General features: G+C 53.8%; 2 protein-coding genes across 9 annotated transcripts; one reads left to right on the top strand and one right to left on the bottom strand.

Annotated features, from left to right (window-relative positions):
* The first annotated feature begins 525 nt into the window (after positions 1-525).
* PRRT3 (proline rich transmembrane protein 3) lies at positions 526-10,616 on the top strand. Of its 7 annotated transcripts, none has more exons than XM_008961031.5 (5): positions 526-3,841; positions 5,990-6,541; positions 6,785-7,064; positions 7,252-7,407; positions 8,172-10,616. In XM_008961031.5, the coding sequence occupies exons 2-5, from the start codon at positions 6,047-6,049 to the stop codon at positions 9,944-9,946; spliced, it is 2,706 nt and encodes a 901-aa protein (XP_008959279.1). In that variant the 5' UTR covers positions 526-3,841; positions 5,990-6,046; the 3' UTR covers positions 9,947-10,616. The 7 variants fall into 7 exon arrangements, with proteins under 7 accessions (XP_008959279.1, XP_063458210.1, XP_003808959.1 ...); XM_063602140.1 differs by having other exon boundaries at positions 6,782-7,064; XM_055110933.2 differs by lacking the exon at positions 526-3,841 and adding an exon at positions 3,848-4,021.
* A 509-nt stretch (positions 10,617-11,125) lies between these two features.
* CRELD1 (cysteine rich with EGF like domains 1) lies at positions 11,126-22,680 on the bottom strand. Of its 2 annotated transcripts, none has more exons than XM_034955747.2 (11): positions 22,497-22,680; positions 21,805-21,997; positions 21,500-21,582; positions 18,740-18,850; positions 18,305-18,396; positions 15,131-15,307; positions 14,951-15,046; positions 13,257-13,340; positions 12,981-13,076; positions 12,638-12,772; positions 11,126-11,793 (listed from the first exon to the last, which is right to left on the bottom strand). In XM_034955747.2, the coding sequence occupies exons 1-11, from the start codon at positions 22,658-22,660 to the stop codon at positions 11,579-11,581; spliced, it is 1,446 nt and encodes a 481-aa protein (XP_034811638.2). In that variant the 5' UTR covers positions 22,661-22,680; the 3' UTR covers positions 11,126-11,578. The 2 variants fall into 2 exon arrangements, with proteins under 2 accessions (XP_034811638.2, XP_034811640.1); XM_034955749.2 differs by having other exon boundaries at positions 22,565-22,621.
* Positions 22,681-22,757: the final 77 nt, after the last annotated feature.

Genomic DNA, 22,757 nt, shown 5'->3' with positions numbered 1-22,757 from the left:
CCTGGGCTTTGTCTAAGCAGGAGATTTCATCATTGCCAGCCCCATCTTCTTTGCCTTTTCTTTCTCACTCTTTCCTTGGGGAGTCACAACAACTTTCAGCTCTGTTGGTTTGAAGTCAACAGAGATCCAAACTGGAGGGCCTATTTTCATGGACTCAATTAACTCAACACAGTAGGGGCCGCCTGGAAGGCCTGGGGTTTCCCTCTCCCCCACTTTCCTCTCTCAGGTTCTTCCAGAGGGGCAGGAGGGTGTCATTACTATTAAGAGCACTGGTTCTGGCCAGGCGTGGTGACTCATGCCTGTAATCCTAGCACTTTGGGAGGGCGAGGCAGGCTGATCACTTGAGGCCAAGAGTTTCAGACCAGCCTGGCCAACATGGCGAAACCCTGCCTCTACTAAAAATACAAAAGCAAGATTCCATCTCAAAACAAAGAGCACTAGTTCTAAAGTCAGGCCTGTGGCTTGGCCCCTTAGTTGCTGCATGACCTTTAACAAGTTATTGAACTTCTCTGAGCTTCAGCTTGCCAGCTGTATAATGAAAAACATAAAACCTAGGGTTGTCATGAGGACTTAAAAAGAATAATGGTGTGTAGCATAGTTTTTGGCAGACCAAGTGCTTGGTAAACAGGAGATATTGACCATCCCTTGTATACTTGGAGTCACCTTCCATTTATCCCCGCCGTCCCAGAGTCTCCAGAAGGATGCTGGGAGCTCCATCTGGAGCTGAGATACTCCCCGTCCACACCTGCGCGCCTCGTGTTCCCCGCTTACATTCACCTCCACCCCAGCCAGTCTCCTCTTTCCACAGGATCAGCTTTCACCTTGGCCTCTAGCCAAAGGGATCCTAATCTCTCTTGCATTTGTTTGGAATCTCAGAATGCCTGCCGGTTGGTGGTTTAGAAACGCGATGGGATTGGGGCCCCTGGTTCCAAAGAGGGCAGCCAGCAAGCAGCCAGATGGCCCTGCATGGACTGGGAGGTCAGGCACTCACACACCAGCCCTTCTCAGGAGAAACTGAGGAAGGGAACCGGGCCAGCTCTGAGCCTGTGGAGGGAATCTCAACATCTCCAAAGGAGGCTCCCAGCGAGTTCACAAGGGGAAGTGAGAGGGAGGATCCAGACTCCTCAGCTTCTGTAGGGGGCCCTAGGACTGCATTCTGGCCAAGACTGCCCACATGGGAACAGACACAGGTCCCTCAAAGGAAGTTAGGATGCTGTCAGGAAGGGAAATGGTTATTGCAAAACCCTCCAAAATGTCAATCAGCTATATGTAGAATCAGGATCCAGTTAACTTCCTACAAGATTGTAACAACAGGCTGGATCTAACAAGATGAACAACAAACAAATGTAGAATCCTACATTAAGAGTCAATAAACCAGTTGTACATGAAGAGATGGGAAGACTTTACTACTAGATCAATTGGGTAACAAAGTGATGTGGCTGCTAGAAACATTAATTCAGTGTGAGGCCATATGAATGGAGTAGAATCCTGGAAAGGAGAGGTGAAGGTTCAGCTTTACTCCCAACAAGGTTCATTTCCAAGAGTCCTACTTTCAGAGGGGCATTGTTGAGCTGGTAAGAAGCAAACAGAGAAGAGATTCTTCCACATGGTGAGAACCCAGAATCCTGTCCTGCAGGGAACAGCTGAAAAACTCGGAGTGTTTGTTCTGGAGAAAGAAGACTCTAGAGAAATGAGAGATGCCTTTACAATTCTGAAGTGGCTCCAACAAGGAGAACAGAGCTGGTCAGGTCATGTGTGAAACGGGCAAGGCCTGCACCCTCTCCCAGAGTCAAGCAGCTGAACGCAGGCCCCACCATTTACCAGCCATTAGGGATGGAATATTCTTCAAACTGCAACACGTCAGACACAACTGGGCCCTGAGTATTGCTCTTCTGTGAGAGCTAGAGGTAGGAAGCCATTGGGAGGGAGATGTCAGCTCAGCCCTAGGAAGAATTTTTTCTTTTTCTTTTTTAAGTGAAATTTGATTTTTTATTTGATACTGGGTCTCTTTCTGTCACCCAGGCTGGAGTGCGGTGGTGCAACCTTGGCTCACTGCAACCTCTGGCTCCTGGACTGACGTGATCCTCCCACATAACCCTCCTGAGTATCTGGGACCCAGGTGCGCACCACCACACTTGGCTAATTTGTTTTTTTTTTTTTTTTTGGTAGAGATGGGGTTTTGCCATGTTGCCCAGGCTGGTCTCGAACTCCTGGGTTCAAGCAGTCCTCCAGCCTTGGCCTCCCAAAGTGCTGGGAATATAGGCATGAGCCATTATACCGGCCAAATTTTCTTCTTCTTCTTCTTCTTTTTTTTTTGTCAGTCTCGCTCTATTGCCCAGGCTGGAGTGCAGTGGTCATTGCACTCCAGTGACACAGCTTGTGGTCAATGGACAGAGTGGTCAATGCACTCCAGTGACACTCCAGTGGCCATAGCTTACTGCAACCTTGACCTCTTGGGCTCAAATGATTCTCCGGCCTCAGCCTCTGGAGTAGGTAGGACTACAGGCATGTACCACCACGCCCAGCTAGTTTTTTTGTTTGTTTGTTTGTTTTTTAATTAAAGTCTCACCATCTTGCCCATGCTGGTCTTGAACTCCTGGGCTCAAAATGATCCTCCTCTCTAGGCCTCCCAAAGTGCTGGGATTACAGGTGTGAGCTACTGCACCCAGCCCTATCTCATTTTTGATAACCACATATATTTCCTGTGTGGCTTTCCTTTAAAGAATTGAGCCTAATAATGGATGTTTACTATATCAACAGGTGTTCAAAGAAAGACCAGGAACATTTTGACAGTGTCTACCAGCCCCATATGCAGACCCATAGATTTTACTACCATGCCTCGGCTAGGCAATTATCTGGTAGGTGCACTAGTGTACGTGCACAGTGATGTGTTAAGCAAGGAATGGCCCCTGCTCCATTACCCCTGCGAGCAAAAGGCTAGAAACAACCTATGTCCAATCACAGGGGACAGGATAAAGAACAATAACTAGCTGACCATATGCTGGAATTCTCAACAGTGGATACAAGAAATGATATAGATCTATAGATATTTACATGAAAAATGTGCCAGAATATATTGGAAAGTGAAAGAGAAAAAGACAAATTACAGAAATGTGTACAGTGGCTGGGCACGGTGGCTGACGCCTGTAATCCCAACACTTTGGGGGTCCGAGGCGGGCTGATCACCTGAGGTCAGGAGTTCGAGACCACCCTGGCCAACATGGTGAAACCCTGTCTCCACTAAAAATATAAAAATTAGCCAGGCATGGTTACTAGGGAGGCTGAGGCAGGAGAACCACTTGAACCTGGGAGGCGGAGGTTGCAGTGAGCCGAGATCACGCCACTGCACTCCAGCCTGGGCGACAGAGCAAGACTGTCTCAAAAAAAAAAAAAAGTATACAGTATGACGTCATTTCTATTTAAGATGTACATGTAACTGTACATTGAAAAGAATCTGAAGGATACATACCAAGCTGTAGGTAGGATTTACCTAAAAGGATGTAGGGATATAGAAAGGAAGTGAGCTCCCCGTCCCATGAGGTATGCAAGCAGAGGCTAGCTGCCCCGTTTTCAGGGATGCTGCAGAAGACATTTCCACATCCCTCAGAGATGACCTCGGTTCCACTCTGAGCCCTGACAATCCCTGAGCGAGGGGAAGTCGGGGTTGACAGAAGAGTCCACCCCTAAGGGGAAAGAGTTAAGCAGGGCTGCGCTCCTGTGGGCGGGCTCGCGATCGGCAGCGCCGGGCTCTGTTAGCCGAGTCTGAGCATCTCGGAGGATGCGGCGCGGCGATCGGCTGCAGGGACGCGCGCAAGGTGAACACGGGGGCTGCGGCGCGCAGGTGAGGAGCTGGCCCAGGGAGGGGGCGATGGCGGGACCCCGACGGGGAGCGTGGCCTGCTGCCCCCGTCGCGGGCGCAGGCGACCAGGCCCGCACGGCGCCCACCCCCATCCAGGACACTGCGGGAAGGCGCGGAGCCAGGGAGAGAGGAGACGGAGGAGGAGAAGGAGGAGGAGGAGAGGTAACCCGAGATGGACCAGCTCCGAGGCTGCCCCGCAACGGCCTCGCCCTGCCCCCAGGCCGGCCTCTCCCCAGTCCCTGCGGCAGAGAGATCCGCCACCCCCCACAGCCTCTCCAGCAGAGTGGGAGCCCAGGGCTGGGCAAGCCCCCGCCTTGTCCGCAGGTGCCCACATCTCTTGGGTTGGCAGTGGTAGGCAGATGGCATGTTTATCTTTGGAGGCCCCATTCAGCCGTTTTCTCGGCAAAGCTTTTTGGACCTCCTGTGGAAGATGAGCCTCCGAGGGTTTCACAACCCCGATTGTGTCCACTCAGCTGTGTGACCTTGGGGGAGTTGCTCACCCTCTCTGAACCCCCGTTTCTTCCCCCTGTGAAATGGCTGTTCCCACACCTTGTATTGGGAGGGCGGAGTGACGTGTTGCTAAGCTCAGCGCAGGAGCCTCACTGGGGAAGAACTAAACACAGGAGCACTGTTTTTAGCCAGTACCTGTGTTAGGGGCGTCTCAGCGCACCCCTACTCCCAACCCTGGAGCAAAGCCCTGTCTCTGGGCCCCCAGCACCTAGCCTAGACCAGGAGCAGCCCATGGGGCTCCGTGAATGTTTGAGAAATGAACTAACAAGGCTTTAAGACAGAGTCTAAACTCGAGTTTGGAGGATGGGACTCAAAGGTCTTTGAACCCCTTGAAATTGTTCACAACTTTCGGTGAGCCTGGGTCTTTTCCCCGGGAGAGCACCAGGGGTTTTCAGTGGCTTCTTAAGGTGTCTATGAGCCACCATGGGTTAAGAGCCAGGAAGCTTTGGGGACAGCTGCTCCCCAGAGAGGAAAAGAGCAGGGCCTCTGCCGCCAAACACACCCAGGCTTCAGCTCTCGCACCCTCCATGAAACCTCTCCTGGTGGTGGGGCCCCTTCCTGCTTCCCTGGCCCACTGACAGGCTCTCGAGAACAGGAACTTTTAGGGGATATCCACGTGGGGCCAGGTATATACTGGAGGCTGCAGGTTTGAAATGAGAGGCAAGAGATTATTATAGAATCAGACCAGGGTGACAAGTGCCCAGGAAGATGAGGGAAGGAAGGCGGGAAGAGGAATGTCTAACGCTTGTCAAGCATCAGGTATGAACCTCGCCCATACCTGTTTGGTTATTTGTCTCATGCCTTGAGTTAGGCATGCTTATTATCCCCATTTTACTGATGGGAAAACTATGATGCAGAGAGGTAAAATGACTCCCCCAAGAAATGAAGACACTGGGATTCAAACTCAGGCCCCTCCCCAAAGGCCGGTGCATATTCCTCTCCCTCTCCACGTCTCTCATTTTTGAAGTGGGCCTTTAGGAATAACATTTCAGGCAGGGCGCAGTGGCTCATGCCTGTAATCCCAGCACTTTAGGAGGCCAAGATGGGCAGATTACCTGAGGTCAGGAGTTCAAGACTAGCCTTGCCAACATGGCAAAACCCCATCTCTATTAAAAATATAAAAATTAGCCAGGTGTGGTGGCACATGTCTGTAACCCCAGCTACTCGGGAGGCTGAAGCAGGAGAATCACTTGAACCTGGGAGGTGGAGGTTGCAGTGAGCCGAGATCACGCCACTGCACTCCAGCCTGAGCGACAGAGCAAGACTCCGTCTCAAAAAGAACAGGATTTCAGCAAGTGAAGGGGAAGGGAGAGAGCATTCCCTGCTGACAGAACAGCAGAAGCAAAGGCATGGGAGTCACACAGTCCAGTGGGTGTTGGAGGACAGATGAACAGCTTGCGGTGGCCAGGGTCTTGGAAGGCCAGGAGAGGAGCTTATGTTCTTTTCTGAGGGAAATGGGGAGCCACTGAAGGTTTTAAAGCAGGGCAAGTGCCACGTCCAGCAATTTTAAAAGCAGAGAAGCTGCTGCCTTGCGTTGCTTTTCTTTCCTGCCAGCCCCTTGAGGAAGGCATGGGGGCCCCCAGCCCTCACATGTCATTCCATGCCCTGTTTGTTTTTTAGGCTCATCCAGTGAGGACTGGAAGGTGGGGGCTTTAGGCCCAGGCATCGGAGTAGACCATGGCCTCCAGCCCATGGGGCTGTGTATGTGGCCTTCTGCTGTTGTTGCTGCTGCCACTCCTGGGGACTGGCCCTGCCCTGGGGAGGGGCTTTCCCAGGCCACTTGAAAACTCCGAAATCACTATGATCCCTGGAGCCCACCCCAAGGGCTCTGTGGGCTCAGAGCCCCAGGCCTTTGACGTCTTCCCGGAGAACCCCAGAGCTGACAGTCACAGGAACTCTGATGTCCGCCACGCCCCTGCTGAAGAGATGCCTGAGAAGCCTGTAGCCTCTCCCCTTGGCCCAGCCCTGTACGGGCCCAAAGCAGCACAAGGAGCTCAGAGAGAACGACTCCCAGTAACTGATGACCTCCAGATGGCTCAAGGACCAAGCTCCCACGGCTGGACAGGACCTCTGGACTCACAAGAGCTTCTGGAGCAAGAAGCAGTGGCTCCCCACCCAGTGGGCCACCCTCATCTCACTTTCATCCCCACAACTCCCAGACGTCAACTCAGGGTAGCCACAGTTCCTCCCTCCCTGCAGCATGAAGGCCAAGAGGGACAGTGGCCACCTAGAGATGAGGGTCTGAAGGCCAAAACTAAGAGCAGGGTCCCACCCACTTCTCCCTCAGACAACCAGGGCCCACCCCACACCCTTGTTCCCCACTCAGGTACTGTCAAGAGGCCAGTGCTGGAAGGACAGGGTGGGTTTGAGGAACACTTCCAGGAGGCAGCTCAAGGCCCCCTCTTCACCCAGCAGGATCCAGCAGCCCCTGATGTTGGCTCAGTACCCCCGGTTGAGGTGGTGTACTCTCAGGAGCCAGGGGCCCAGCCAGACTTGGCATTGGCCAGAAGCCTTCCTCCTGCTGAGGAGCTGCCGGTTGAGACCCCCAAGAGGGCTGGCGCTGAGGTGTCCTGGGAAGTCAGCTCCCCAGGTCCCCCGCCCAAGCAGGCTGACCTCCCTGACGCTAAGGATTCACCAGGACCCCAGCCCACGGATCCACCTGCCTCAGAAGCTCCTGATGGGCCGTCTAAGCCAGGTGGGTATCAATGAGTGTGCTGAGCGATGTTCTGGGGCAGCTGGATGCCTCAATTCTGTTTGACCCTGGGTCCCTCTAGGTCTCATTTTCCTCTTTGTGGCAAATGAGGTTGATTGTGACTCAATCCTGAGGGATTAGGAGGACCATAGGAGGGTCAGGTAAGGTGATGACTGCTTTGTCATTTCAGAGAGAGCAGCAATGAATGGAGCAGTCCCCATCTCCCCCCAGCGGGTGAGAGGAGCTGTGGAGGCCCCAGGCACCCCCAAGTCTCTCATCCCTGGTCCCTCAGACCCTGGCCCAGCTGCAAACCGAACAGAGAGCCCCATGGGGGCCCTGCAGCCAGGTGAGAGCATGGCTGGGGTGTGGGGAGAGGGAGTGCTCTGTCTAGTAACTGAGAACCTCTGTTGGGGATGTATGAGGGGCAGAGGGTGGGGAATGAATGGAGACAATCACCTCCTTAAAGGAGTTGCCCAGGGCCTCCTTCAAACAACCTAGGATAATAAATTCATACTCACTGGGAAATCTGGGAGAAGTCATTTGCCCTTTTGGGGCTAGAATGTTCTAATATGTAACATGGATATGTTTAGAACAAAAACATATATAAAAATTAGTTGGGCGTGGTGGTGCATACCTGTAGTCCCAGCTATTCCGGAGGCTGAGGTGGGAGATCACTTGACCTGGAGATCAAGGCTGCAGTAAGCCCGCATTGCACCACTGCACACCAGCCTGGATGACAGAGTAAGAACCTGTCAAAAAAAAAAAAAAAAAAAAGAAAAAAATTCCAATGCCCAAGCCACGTCCCAAGAAATTCTTATTCCTTGGTCTCCAGAAGATTCTAATATGCAGCCCATGTGTCGAACTGCTGGGGTACTACCTCCCTGATAGTAGCATTAATGAAAATGATAGCTGACATCCATTTAGCACTTACTGGGTGTTGGGCACCGGGCTAAACATTTCATCTTCTTCACAACGCAATGAGGCAGGTGCTGTTATCTCCATTTTGCAGATTTGTTTGGAAAAGTTAAATGACTTGCCAACCACACTAGAGGGTGATACAAAATCAAAAGCACTTTTCAAATGGCTATTTTAATATTGTTATAATTGCAGATGAAGCCGAGGAGTGGCCGGGGCGCCCCCAAAGCCATCCCCCAGCACCCCCAGTCCAGGCCCCCTCGACGTCACGCCGGGGCCTCATTCGAGTCACCACGCAGCGAGCCCTGGGCCAGCCTCCCCCTCCGGAGCCCACCGCCAGCTCCATGGCTTCAGCCCCAGCCTCCAGCCCCCCAGCCAACGCCACTGCACCCCCGCTACGCTGGGGCCCCCTTCGGCGGGTCCTGAGCTTCTCCTGGGAGCTGCACGTCTACGGGGTGGGGGTACTCTTTCTGCTGCCCGCGTTGTTGGCGCTGGCTGCGCTGGCAGCCGCCCCAGCAGGGCCCCGGCTGGCATTGGTGGCCGCGGTGCTGGTGCTCGTGGCTTCGGGGCTGCGATCCGCCTACATGCTTACCGACCCTTACGGCTCGCAGGCGCGGCTGGGCGTTCGCGGGGGCCTGGTGCTCTACAACCTGCCCTTCCCCTTGCTGCTTACGGCGCTGGCAGCCCTGACTCTGCTCGGCCTGGGCGCGGGGCTGCCGCCACCGCTGCAAAACCCACTCCTGCTGGGAGCAGTGGCGCTGGTGCATGGTGTAGGGTTGCTCGCGACAGACCTGCTGTCCACATGGTCTGTGCTCAACCTCCTGACGCAGGGCTTGTCGTGCGCCTGGGGCGCGGCCGTGGCTCTGGGCACGCTCTGCCTGTGCCGTCGCCGCCTGCTGGACGGCCCACGGGGCTGGGATGCCAGCCCGGGCCCTCGGCTGTTGGCTGTGGCGGGCGCGCTGGGGCTGCTGGCTAGCGGCTTGCAGCTGGCGGCTGCGCTCTGGCTGTACCCGGGCCCAGGCCGCGTGGGCCGCTTCTCGTGGGCCTGGTGGGGTGTTCACTTCTGGCTGCGCCTCCTGGAGCTGACATGGGCGCTCGCCCTGGCGTTGGCCGCGGTGGCTGCCGCGAGACCCAGGCCGCCCACGGAGCACGCTTGCTGGGCTAAGCTGATGCGTCTGGCGTGCCCGGCGCCGTCAGGAAAGAGCGAGGTGCCGGAGCGACCCAATAACTGCTATGCAGGGCCCAGCAACGTTGGTGCAGGCAGCTTGGACATCAGCAAGAGCCTCATCCGCAACCCGGCGGAGAGTGGGCAGCTGGCCACGCCCAGTTCAGGTGCCTGGGGCTCGGCTGCGTCGTTGGGTCGCGGACCCCAGGGTGGCCCGGGACTGTCCCGCAACGGTGTGGGACCGGCGCCATCGCTGAGCGAGCTGGATCTGCGGCCGCCATCGCCCATCAACCTGAGCCGCAGCATCGACGCCGCGCTCTTCCGCGAGCACCTGGTGCGAGACAGTGTGTTCCAGCGCTGCGGCCTCCGCGGCCTGGCCTCCCCGCCGCCTGGAGGCGCTCTGCGGCCGCGCCGGGGCAGCCATCCCAAAGCCGAGCTCGACGACGCTGGCTCCTCGCTCCTCCGCGGCCGCTGCAGGTCGCTCAGCGACGTGCGCGTGCGCGGGCCGCTCCCACAGCACGTAGTGGAAGCACCCGACGGGGCAGCCGCTGCGGCTTCTGGCAGCTCCCTCGACAGCTTCTCCAGGGGTTCACTCAAGATCAGTTGGAACCCCTGGCGCCACGGGCTGTCATCAGTGGACAGTCTGCCCCTAGATGAGTTGCCCAGCACGGTACAGCTACTGCCTGCCCCGACCCCAGCCTCTGATTCTACCGCCGCTCGGCAGGGGGACGGCCAGGGAGAGGTCCAGCCGCGCGGCAAGCCTGGGGAATCCCGCAGCGCCTCCAGTGATACCATCGAGCTTTGAAGAGCGGTCCTGACGCAGGGCCAGGACCCTGCCCGATGCCCACATGGCATGGCCTACTGGGACAGTTGAGCCTTTAAAAAATGGGCATCCTGGCCAGGCGCGGTGGCTCACGCCAGGAATCCCAGCACTTTGGGAGGCCGAGGTGGGTGGATCACGAGGTCAGGAGTTCGAGATCAGCCTCCTGGTCTCGAACATAGCGAAACCCTCGTCTCTACTAAAAATACAAAAAAATTAGCCAGGTGGCACACGCCTGTAGTCCCAGCTACTCGGGAGGCTGAGGCGGGAGAATTGCTTGAACAGGGAGGCAGAGGTTGCAGTGAGCCGAGACCACGCCATTGCACTCCAGCCTGGGTGACAAGAGTGAGACTCCGTCTCAAAAAAAAAAAAAAAAGGCATCCCCAGGCCTCTCTACCTGACGGCAACCCCCGGGGGACAGCCAGGTTTGAACTCACCCCACCCCCGTGCCGTTTTTTGCTTTTAATATTTCTATTTTTTTTCAGCCGGCATTTTGCACAGAGGCCGTGTCTTATGCGGAATACAGGGTGGGTGTGCATGGATTCGGGCATGAAGAACAGGGAGCAGGTGCCCCAGACTCCCCAACGTGGAGTGATGAGCCTCGCTTGTCTAGATTGTCCTCTTTGTGCCAAAGAAATAAACCCTTAGGACTTGGCTCATGCTTCCCTCTGGCCATGCCAGGATCCTGTACTCATAGGAGGAAGGAGAGACTGGAGGCCCTGCCTCCCAGTCATTCTAAGTCCTGTGTATTGGATGGAGAGCAGGACTCCGAGGAAAGGTTGCTTGAGGCTTGGAGGCTCTGGTCATAATGGCGACCACACTTTTATTGAACATCTGTTGTGTACTGTCCAGGTCTTCACATTTATCACCTCATTTAATTCTCATGTTAAGCCTGAGTGGAAAGCATTATGAAGCCCATTTGAGGAAAGAGAAGAGTGAAGTTCAGAGGCAAAAGTCATCTGTCCAGGGTCCTTTGCCAAATGACAGCTGGCATGGAACCCTCCTAAGGCTGATTCTTCTATCCTCCTTCTCCTAACAGCACTTCAGGGGCAACCTTCTCCTCTATCTTTTCTCCACTCACCATCAGAGAAGCCCTCAATTTCCCAGGATTCTAGGACATTTCCCTAAGGTGGGGGTGGTGGGACAGGTAGTAAGACTGATGCCTTTTAACTTTCCAAGACCTTTCTTTATTTCCTGAGATGAATAAATAAGTGGCAATGGGGGGTGGGGATGTGGTGAACACAGAACAGGAGCTGGCAGCATGCAGCTGGCAGGAGGGGGCTGTGATGGCCCCACCCCTGTGAGGACCACCTCATCCTAAGCAGGGGCCAAAGCTCTAGCAGCCACCATTAAGGAAAAACTTTTGAAATTCACACATTGTGAAGCCTGCCAGTCCCCGCCAGGTGAAGAGCTCATGGTATCCACCTTCAGGGCTTCTTTTTACCCCAGGGGCCTTGTCTGCCCGGGCCTGGGTACCTGGGCTGCTCTGTAAGGCAGGTAGGGGTGCTTACCCCACTCTCAAAAATAAACCAAGCTGTCCTGAGTGTCCAGCAGGAGGGCAGCCCAAGCTCTGGGGGCAGCGTGGGTGGGAGGAGGTCCTACAGGTGGTGGCCGCGATTATCTGCCCTTGATGAAGCCCTCCAGCACACGGTCACTGCGCTCTGACAACCAGTAGCCAGTCATGGCCGCCACAGCCCCAATGAAGATGGCGGTGAACACCAAGTCGCCCTTAGCAGCCAGCGTGGCCAGTGCACAGATGATGATGCCAAAGAACATCTGCTGCAGCACCACCAACTCGTCCTCTGTCATCTCTGAGAAGAAGCCCGCTGACTCTGCAGAGGAGCAAGAGATGCAGCCTGGCACTCGTATCCCTGTTCCTGGTAGTTCTTGGAGTCTCCCCAGAACTCCCACGCACCTGATCATCATGGCCACCAGGCCTGCCCAGCAAGCCAGGCACACAACATTTACTGCTCAAAACCACCCTGCAAGGGGCAGTTACCATCCCTGTCTCACTAAATGGGAAAGTGAGGCTCAGAGAGGTAAAGGGGTTGGACTTGCCAAGGCCATGTGGTGGACAAGTTGGGGGCAGAGCATTTATTACGTGTATGAGTCTCGTTCCACGGTCAGACTGTCTGGATTGGGATCCCAGCTTTGCAACTTGCTTGCCATATAGCCCTGGGAAAGTAGCTTCATCTCTCTGCATCTTCGTTTTTACATATGTAGAATGGGGATGAGAACCCAACTTCCAGCGTCGGGTTGTTTCAGGGGTTAAATAAGATGGGGAATGCACCTAGAACAGCATCTGACACAGTAACTGCTGGGGAAATGGTCCCTGCCATCATCGTTGTGATTACCCTGCATCTCACCACACCCCCAGCCTAGGACAGCTCTCAGCAGGCCAGGGCAAACACTGGTCCCGTTGGATAGATGAGGAAACAGGTTAAGGAGGCAGACTGATTTGATGCCAAGTCTGATTCCCTTTGTACCCTGGAAGGTATAAGGCTGCTGAGAGCCAACCTGGAGATCAGACGTAGAGCCCGGTCTCAGTGCAGCCTCCAGGGGGCTGGGTGGCAGTAGGGATGGGGCAGGGCCTGGAGCTGCCACTGCTACCTGGGGAAGGGGCTTGCCTGCCTTCTCTTTGAATGAGGACCTCCCCTCTCCCGCCCCAGGGCTCACCTGGGATCTGCTCCTTCACACAGATGCCTTCCATCTGCTTGTAGCCCTCGGCACAGATGCAGCGATAACCGCCCTCGGTGTTTTCACACTGCTTGTTCTCTCCCGGACACACCTCTGTCTCACACTCATCCACATCTTGAGGGGAGGGAGGGGTCAGAGTCCTGCTAGGGCCCCCTACCCAGCACCCTGACTCCATCTTGTCCATCTCTCAACACTCCCCTCTGCCCTTGCCCAGGCAACATTCCACCCTTCCTTCCCCCACCTGCCCATATTCCAGCCTCTTCACCATTCATGCTGGGTGAGGCACTCCCAGGTGCCTGTGTCCCATCAGCAGGAGACTCACCGAGACACTTGGAGCCCACCTGCTGATAGCCAGGGCTACACTTCTTACAGCGACCTGGCCCTGCCCCCATGCAGCCTAGGCAGGCCTTGGCACAGTCTGGAGAGAGGAGAGAAAGATGAGGGTGAGATGTGCACCTAGGCCCAGGGGAGCCACGCTCCAGAAGCAGAGGCCTGGGGGTGCTCTGAAGCCTGAGAAGGGGAAGGTTTGGAGGGACAGGTGTGGAGCAGCTCTTCCGCCACTCCTCACGTCCCCTCCTCTGCAGAAGTAGACACTGACCTCGGCACTCATAGGAGCCCTCAGTGTTCACGCAGAATTGGTCAGCTCCACAGTTGGCTCCCTCTGTGCCACACTCATCAATGTCTGCAGAGAGGTGAGCAGGGTGAGAATTTCAATCCCTATTTAGTAGGGAAGCTGAGGCCAGAGCCGTTGGGGAATGGTCTTGCCTGGGATTAAATGGTATGGCAGAGACTGCAAGCTGTCTACCAACACAGAAGCAGACTAGCTGGACTTCAGGCTGCCCAGCCAGAGACCACATTTGCCAACCTGTCTTGAAGCTAAGTGTGTCCCTGTGATTGAGTTCTGGCCAACAGGATGTAAACAGGAGTGATGAGCTCTACTGTTAGCTTGGTCTTAAAACAATGCTTGGACTCCTCAATGCACTTTCTTTCCCTTCTCCCTTCCTGAGTGCTGGCATGTGGGACACAGAGATGCCCAGGACTCAGCTTCAACCATGCAGACAACGCCCAAGGGAATGATTGTGCAGTAAGTTACAGGAATAATCTGGGTACTGGAATGATTATGACTAGCAGAGCTCCCGGGCCAGCCTGGACTACTCACTTTGGGACTGTAATATGATAAAAAAAATAATAAACCTCTACCCTCTAGAGTCTTTTTTTTTTTTTTTTTGAGATGGAGTTTCGCTCTTGTCACCCAGGCTAGAGTGCAATGGTGTGATCTTGGCTCACTGCAACCTCTGCCTCCTGGATTCAAGCGACTCTCCTGCCTCTGCCTCCCGAGTAGCTGGGATTACAGGCACCTGCCACCATGCCTGGCTAAATTTTTGTATTTTTAGTACAGACAGGGTTTTGCCATGTTGGCCAGGCTGGTCTCGAACTCCTGACCTCAGGTGATCCACCCCGCTTCAGCCTCCCAAAGTGCTGGGATTAGAGGCGTGAGTGAGCTACCACACCCAGCCAACCTCTATACTCTTTAAGCCACAGTCTTTTGGGGATTTTTGTTACAGCAGCTTAGCCTTTACTTTAGTCTATATAAGTGGCTAGGCTGGGACCAAACCAAGTCTTGAACCCAGGTTTCCTGACCCCAAATTCAGTGTCCTCATTCTCCTAGCCAACTCTTCCTCATTTTTTTTTTTTTTTTTTTTTTTTTTTGAGATGGAGTCTCCCTCTGTTGCCCAGACTGGAGTGCAGTGGTGCGATCTCGGCTCACTGCAAGCTCCGCCTCCCAGGTTCATGCCCTTCTCCTGCCTCAGCCTCCTGAGTAGCTGGGACTACAGGCACCCACCACCACGCCCAGCTAATTTTTTGTATTTTTAGTTGAGACAGGGTTTCACCATGTTAGCCAGGATGGTCTCGATCTCCTGACCTTGTGATCTGCCTGCCTTGGCCTCCCAAAGTGCTGGGATTACAGGCGTGAGCCACCGCGCCCAGCCCCTTCCTCAATTTTTAAGACTTGGCCAAAGTAACGCCTCCTCCAAGAAGCCTTTCCTGATTCCCCATCACCACTTCCACTGAACTAGATCAGAGGCATCTCTCACTGTACACAGGGACTATACTACACAGTACCTGTGTACTGGACTGTAAGTTCTGGTTACTTTTCTGCCTTCCCAGCCAGGTTGAGATCTCCATGAAGGTGGAGACTAGGCTAGTCTAGCCCAGGCTTGTGTTGAGAGAATAAAGGACCAAGCCCAGGCCCCTGACCATCTTCTCAGACCTAGCTAGGGCCCCACTTACCTACACACTTGAGGTGATGCAGGGCCCAGCCCTTCTTGCATTGCAAACAGTTTGATTCCTCAGGTCCTGAGCATCGGGCACAGGGGCCAAAACAAGCTGGGTGGAATGGGGGCAGCATGAGGATGGGCAGGCAGGTGCCCCATCTGCCCCTGCCCAGTGCCACACCTTTTGGCTACCTACCCGAACATACCAGATGGCTGGCGTTGCGTTCTGCCTCAAAGTAGCCAAGGCCACACTGGCCACAGGCCTCACCCCTGTAGCCGGCTTGGCAGTCACAGTGCCCGCTGCCCCCTCGTGTCCCTTCTCCTTCACACTGCCCGTAGCCACCGCAGGGCCTCTCTGTTCCCCCAGGACAGGCTGTGGGAAGACACCAAACCAGGTGAGGTCATCTATACAACCTTGATATACAAGATAATATTTTCTCCCTCTCCTTCTCCCTCTCCCTCTCCTCCCCTCCCTCCCCCTCCCCCTCCCCCTCTCCCTCTCCCCATGGTCTCCCTCTCCCTCTCTTTACACGGTCTCCCTCTGATGCCGAGCCGAAGCTGGACTGTACTGCTGCCATCTCGGCTCACTGCAACCTCCCTGCCTGATTCTCCTGCCTCAGCCTGCCGAGTGCCTGTGATTGCAGGCGCGCGCTGCCAAGCCTGACTGGTTTTCGTATTTTTTTGGTGGAGACGGGGTTTCGCTGTGTTGGCCGGGCTGGTCTCCAGCTCCTAAACGCGAGTGACCCGCCAGCCTCAGCCTCCCGAGGTGCCGGGATTGCAGACGGAGTCTCGTTCACTCAGTGCTCAATGGTGCCCAGGCTGGAGTGCAGTGGCGTGATCTCGTCTCGCTACAACCTCCACCTCCCAGCCGCCTGCCTTGGCCTCCCAAAGTGCCGAGATTGCAGCCTCTGCCCCGCCGCAACCCCGTCTGGGAAGTGAGGAGTATCTCTGCCTGGCCGCCCATCGTCTGGGATGTGAGGAGCCTCTCTGCCTGACTGCCCAGAAAGTGAGGAGGGTCTCTGCCCGGCCGCCATCCCATCTAGGAAGTGAGGAGCGCCTCTTCTCGGCCGCCATCCCATCTAGGAAGTGAGGAGTGTCTCTGCCCGGCCGCCCATCGTCTGAGATGTGGGGAGCGCCTCTGCCCCGCCGCCCCATCTAGGATGTGAGGAGCGCCTCTGCCCGGCTGCAACCCCGTCTGGGAGGTGAGGAGTGTCTCTGCCCGGCCGCCCATTGTCTGAGATGTGGGGAGCGCCTCTGCCCCATCGCCCTGTCTGGCATGTGAGGAGCGCCTCTGCCCGGCCGCGACCCCGTCTGGGAGGTGAGGAGCGTCTCTGCCCGGCCGCCCTGTCTGAGAAGTGAGGAGCCCCTCCGCCCGGCAGCCGCCCAGTCTGAGAAGTGAGGAGCCCCTCCGCCTGGCAGCCGCCCCATCTGAGAAGTGAGGCGCCCCTCCGCCCGGCAGCCGCCCCGTCTGGGAAGTGAGGAGCGTCTCCGCCCGGCAGCCACCCCGTCCGGGAGGGAGGTGGGGGGGTCAGCCCCCCGCCCGGCCAGCCGCCCCGTCCAGGAGGTGAGGGGCGCCTCTGCCCGGCCGCCCCTACTGGGAAGTGAGGAGCCCCTCTGCCCGGCCACCACCCCGTCTGGGAGGTGTACCCAACAGCTCATTGAGAACGGGCCATGATGACAATGGCGGTTTTGTGGAATAGAAAAGGGGGAAAGGTGGGGAAAAGATTGAGAAATCGGATGGTTGCTGTGTCTGTGTAGAAAGAAGTAGACATGGGAGACTTTTCATTTTGTTCTGTACTAAGAAAAATTCCTCTGCCTTGGGATCCTGTTGATCTATGACCTTACCCCCAACCCTGTGCTCTCTGAAACATGTGCTGTGTCCACTCAGGGTTAAATGGATTAAGGGCGGTGCAAGATGTGCTTTGTTAAACAGATGCTTGAAGGCAGCATGCTCGTTGAGAGTCATCACCACTCCCTAATCTCAAGTACCCAGGGACACAAACACTGCGGAAGGCCGCAGGGTCCTCTGCCTAGGAAAACCAGAGACCTTTGTTCACTTGTTTATCTGCTGACCTTCCCTCCACTATTGTCCTATGACCCTGCCAAAAATCCCCCTCTGTGAGAAACACCCAAGAATGATCAATAAAAAAAACAAAAAAAGCAAAAAAAACCAAGATAATATTTTCTGCTCTGCATATCAGTAAACAATTTTGGAGAAGAAAATTAATTTTAATGACATAATATTTTGTCATAAAACTGACATTTACTTAACCAATTTCCTCTTGTGGAACAATTAGATTTTACAGACCTTTTATTTATTTATTTATTTATTTTTAGTGACAGGGTCTCGCTCTGTTTCCCAGGCAATGACATGATCATAGCTCACTGCAGCTTCGAACTCCTGGGCTCAAGCAATCCTCCCACCTCAGCCTAGGGTGACAACAGGCTGCACTACCATGCCCCACTATTTTTTTTTTAAGAGACAGGGTCTTGCTCTACTACCCAGGCTGGTCTCTCAAACTCCTGGCCTCAAGTGATCCTCCTGCCTCAGCCTCCCAAAGTGCTGGGTTTACAGGTACGAGCCACTGCACCAAATATTTTCTTTTTTTTTTTTTGAGACAGAGTCTCGCTCTGTCGCCCAGGCTGGAGTGCAGTGTGGCATGATCTCGGCTCACTGCAAGCTCCGCCTCCCGGGTTCATGCCATTCTTCTGCCTCAGCCTCCCGAGTAGCTGGGACTAGAGGCGCCCGCCACCATGCCCGGCTAATTTTTTGTATTTTTTAGTAGAGACGGTGTTTCACCATGATAGCCAGGATGGTCTCGATCTCCTGACCTCATGATCCACCCACCGCAGCCTCCCAAAGTGTTGGGATTACAGGTGTGAGCCACCGCGCCCAGCCAATATTTTCTTTTACAAAGACTGAATTTGCCATCTTTGTAGCTAGCTCTTTATCTGTAGCTTCAGGAAAGACTGCTCTAAAAGAGGCTGGTAGTAAGTTCAGCTCTTGTGCCAGGACTGTGTGTGAGGATGGACGGCGATCATGGAGGCTCCAGGGCAGCACCCGCCCCTCCCCAGGAAGGTACCATAGTCCGATCTGGCATGGGAAATGAAGGGGCTGGGAAGTCTATCATTTCTTTAATACATGATGATAACCATACTGCATATGACTCAGTCTAGCCCCTGTGCTTTCTCCAAGTCTTTCCCCACTGATTTGCCCATCTCCCCAGCCCTGTGAGGCGGGCAAGAACTGAGGTCCAGAGAAGTTTATCTGAGTAGCCTGAGTTCACACAGCAAACTAGGGACAGAGCCAGGACTGGATCCCTGGACTCGGTGGTCCCCTCCCATCCCCAAGAGCAACTTAAAAACTCACGAAGGCAGGAGGGCCCGAAGGTGCCTGCGGGGCAGCAGAGCTTCAGGGAATCTGAGCACAGCCACTGGAAGAGGTCCGGGGCCTCCTGCTGCCTGAGGCAGGGGCAGGGTGGAGGGAGGTGGGGAGGAGGCGCTGAGATAGTGTCATAAGTGCTGTTCCCATTCCCCCATGCCTGAATCTGTGATTCAACCCAGCTTGGACACAAGACCCAAAAGGCCATCTGACCAATGCCCTTTCCCCATTTGGCAGAAGGGTAAACTGAGGCTCAAAGTGGAGCACAAGTCCCCCCGCAAGTTCTTAGCAGACCTGGGTTTGGAAGGAGCACAACCAGGACATGGGCCCCAGCATGCACCCCCCTGCTTCTTGGCCAAATCAAGGCCTTATCACCAAGCCCCACCTGTGACCCACTTCCAGGGAAGGCCCTTTGCCACTCACTTGTGAAACCACCAGCTCTCCACCAGCTCCTCACTCAGCTCCAGCAGGCGGTGGCACTCGAAGTCCGACTTGCTGCACACACCCTCCAGCACCTCTACCAGGCGGGTCTCACTGATCGGACAGGGCAGGGCTGGTGGGAAACATGCCCCACCCCACCCACCACCCTCCTCAAGTCTCTCTCCACCCTTCCTCGTGCGGTGAAAATATCAAAGGAGAGGCCATGAGGTATAATGGAAGGGGTCATGGTTCTGGGAAGCAGAGAGACCTGGGTTCAAATCTAGTGGTAGATCTAGTGGGCAAGTCACTTAACCTCTCTGAACCTCTTTGTTTTGTCATCTGTAAAATGGGGATGACAATACCTTCCCTGCAGGTTTGTTGTAACATACATCAGTTCCTGCATCTGAGCAATGGAATATAATACCCTTGCTGGATAGATATGGCTAAAAATACATCCTATAACAAGTGTTGGCAGGGATGTGGAGAAATTAGAATCCTCCCACACTGCAGGTGGGAATATAAAATGGCATCACCACTGTGGAAAAGCAGTTCCTCAATAAGTAAAACATGGAACTGCCATAGGACCTGCCAATTCCACTAATGGATATAGACCCAAAAGAATGGAAAACAGGTGTTCAAACGAAAACTTGTACACAATGTTCATAGCAGCACTATTCACAACAGCCAAAAGGTAGAAACAATGCAGATGTCCATCAACTGATGCATGGTTAAACAAAATGTGGTACAGCCAAATGAGAATATTATTCAGCCATAAAAAGGAATAAGTATTGATATATGCTACGGTATGGGTGAACCTTGAAAACATTATGCTAAGTGAAACTAGCCAGACACAAAAGGCCACATATTTTATGATTCCAATGAAATCAGCAAATCCATAATTTCTGCTTGACTAACACAAATTAGTGATTGCCAAGAGCCGAGGGAAGGGGAGAATAGGGAGTGGCTGTGTAATAGGTATAGGATTTTTTGGGGGGGTAATGAAAATGTTCTGGAACTACATAGTGGTGATGGTTGCACAACATTGTAAATGTTATTAAATGTCTTTAATGGGAAATTTTTTATGTGTATTTTACCACAATTAAATATATACACATATATATATACGCATATATATACGCACATATATATGCACACATATATACACACACATATATATACACACACACACACATATATATATACACACATATATAAATATTTGATGTCTTATATCCTGTATTTAAAGGGTCTGGCACAGTGCCTGGCATATAGGAGGTGATTTAAAAAAGCAAGCAACGCAGGAGCCATTACAAAGCTGGAAGTGCCCCTGGGGTTGTCTTAGCCAATCCCCTCATTCCTGAATGAGGAAACTCAGGCCCGGCGAAGGAAAAGAGAAAATGACCAATGTTACATAATAACAAGACCTTTATTTCTAGTGGGCATCCCAGTTAAGCCTTTTCCATACTTCTATGAAATAGGCAAACCAGGTATTAATATCCCCATTTTACAGGTGAAGAAACTGTGGCTCTGAGAGGTTAAGAACCGACAACCAGGTCTAACTCTGAGCCTTTGCTGACTCCTCTTCCATCTGACTTTGAAAAGCTGGAGGGCTCAGGGCTCGCCTTTCTGTATCCTTCCCATGCCTTTCTTTACATACTGACTATATAAATGGCTTTCTGTATTACATATATTGACTATATAATGGCTTTCTGTATAATGGCTTTCTGTATCCTTCCCATGGCTTTCTTTACATACTAACTATATAATGACAACTCTCAAATTCCTGTTTCCAATTCCTACTCTTTTCTGAATTCCAGATTTGTATGGACTCTACCTGGATGTCTAATGGACATTTCAGCCCAATACGTTCAAAGACCACCACATCCCACCCCTCCCCTAAACCTTCTCGGTTTCGCATCTCACCATCTTAGAAAACAGCTGCACTACTCACCCAGTTGCTCAGGCCCAAAATCTAGTAAGCATCTTTTATTCTACTGTTTCTCTATACCCATAATGAATCTATCACCAGGTCCTATTGTTCTCTCTGCAAAATATACCCAGACTGTGACCCCTTCATCATGTCCTCCACTAGATACCACACTAGCTTGTGTTGCCTTCGTGCCTAGATGATGCACTTGCCTCCCAAACTGGTCTCCCTGCTTCCTCCGCCCTTGCCCCTTACAATCCGTTTGCTACATAGCAGTGTGAGTAATCTTTAAAGGTATAAAGAAGACAGTATCACTTTTTCTGCTCATAGCCTTCCAAGAGCTTCCCATTACACTCCAAAAAAAATCTAAACTCTTTTCTGTAGCCCTTGAGGCTTAAGCCTTTGCCTTCACCTTCCAGCACTCTCCCCTTGGCTCACTCCACTCTAGCCACTTCTCGAATACACCAAGCTCAGTCCCATCCTCTGCCCAATTCCCTCCCTGTCACATAGCTCGCTTCTTCACTTCCTGTCTCTCTGTTCAAATGCCAAACCTTGAACACCTTGCCTCCCACCGTCCTGCAGTCTACTGTGCTTCACTGTTTGTTCTTCATCTGACATAATATTATTCACTTACTCATTCACTGCTTGTCTTCTCTACTAGAATGTGAGCTCCAGGAAGGGGACATTTTGCTTGCCTTGTTTACTGCTATACTATAGATGTTCAGTGCTATTTGTTGAATGAATAAGTGCTCCCCAAGAGTTCCTAGCCCTACACCAGCAGAGCAGAGATTTGGCGGGGAGGGGAATATACACCCCTTCCCCCAGCAGCCCCTTACCTGTCTTTGTATTTGGACAAATTCTCTTCCTCCCAGGCAGTGTTTCCACCTCCAAAGTTGTCCCGGATGGTTCTCTCCAGGCCCTGGAAACAGAAAATTAGTAATAGCTAAGTACAGTGCCTGGCACATGCTAGCACTTCACTGTTCTACTGACTAGGAAACTGAGGCACAGAAAGGCAACCTGCCTAGGGCCGTACAACTAGTAAGAGACCAAGATGAAACTTAAATCCACGCAGATTTGCATCCCAGAGTCCCCCACTCTAAATCGCTGTGTTCCCCTCTAACGAGGCTGCCGGTGCACCCACCTTGTTAAAGCTGTCAACCAGTCCCCGGCAGGTATGACACGGATGGGGCTGAGGCGGGGGAGAAGACTGGGGAGGTGGAGAGGGCTGGAGCCAGATAGGGCCTGGGAGGTTGAGGAAGAGGCTGAGGCCCCAGAGCACAGCTGGGACTAGGCCCTTCGGGGGCCATGGGGCCATCTTTACCCAGGCTGGGGACCTGCAGATAGAGGGCGTGGAGAGGCTTCACTGAAGGAGTCAGGCCCCACGCGAGAAAGAAAAAGGCCTGTTCTAAGGTGCCGTGGCGCTGGGATCTGCGTTATTACAAGCAAAAGAGGCCAAACTGGGTATTGCAGGGGCTGTGGGGATGGGTGGGGAAAGGCGCATAAGATGCAATTCCAGAAGAGAAATAAGTTATCCTCGCTAGCATGGGGTGGAGAGGAAAGCGGCCTCGCTCCTTGACAAGGGGGCAGAAGTCAGCCTCTTGTCTGAGGGTCTGATAAAGAATATTAGGGGCCGGATCCGCAGAATTAGGGAGAAGAGATCAGATTCCAAGTACTGAAGGACAGGAGGCCAGAGGGGTTGTCTTGGGGGAGGTGTCCGGAACCCCGGGCTTGGAGGGAGGAGCCCGGATCCGGATATGAAGGGAAGGGATCAGATTCAGGGCCTCGCAGAAGGGCAAAGGAACGGCCCACGAGCTGGCAGAGAAGGATCCAGACCCTCGTAGGCCACGGAGAAGGAAGAAGCGACCGCCCCAGGCCGCGGGCGCCGTGGGCCGTCTCCTCACCGCGTCGCTGCCACAGCCTGCGTAAAACGTACAACCCCCACCCGCGCCGCAGTCCAGGGGGCGGAGCTTGCCGCCCAGCCAATGGCGACGGGCCATGTGCCATTACGTCACCCCACGCCAGCCAACCAGAGACGGCACCGAGCTGCACCTGTCCGGGCTTTAAAGGGCCGCGGGGCTAGGGAACGACGTTTGC

Source organism: Pan paniscus, chromosome 2 (genome assembly GCF_029289425.2).
Source record: "Pan paniscus chromosome 2, NHGRI_mPanPan1-v2.0_pri, whole genome shotgun sequence".
Classification (NCBI taxonomy): Eukaryota; Metazoa; Chordata; class Mammalia; order Primates; family Hominidae; genus Pan; species Pan paniscus.
Note: the sequence above shows the minus strand (reverse complement) of the source record. Positions and strands in the feature narration are given on the sequence as shown.

Excerpts from the sequence above, each read along its gene's own strand:
- PRRT3 (XM_003808911.6), top strand. The coding sequence starts at position 6,047 with ATGGCCTCCAGCCCATGGGGCTGTGTATGTGGCCTTCTGCTGTTGTTG. Across the intron at positions 7,065-7,251 it reads TGATGGGCCGTCTAAGCCAG|AGAGAGCAGCAATGAATGGA; the intron begins GTGGGTATCAAT and ends TTGTCATTTCAG. Across the intron at positions 7,408-8,171 it reads CATGGGGGCCCTGCAGCCAG|ATGAAGCCGAGGAGTGGCCG; the intron begins GTGAGAGCATGG and ends TTATAATTGCAG.
- CRELD1 (XM_034955747.2), bottom strand. The coding sequence starts at position 22,660 with ATGGCCCGTCGCCATTGGCTGGGCGGCAAGCTCCGCCCCCTGGACTGC. Across the intron at positions 18,851-21,499 it reads TTGTCCAAATACAAAGACAG|TGAGACCCGCCTGGTAGAGG; the intron begins GTAAGGGGCTGC and ends CTGTCCGATCAG. Across the intron at positions 12,773-12,980 it reads GGTGGGCTCCAAGTGTCTCG|ATGTGGATGAGTGTGAGACA; the intron begins GTGAGTCTCCTG and ends CCTCCCCTCAAG.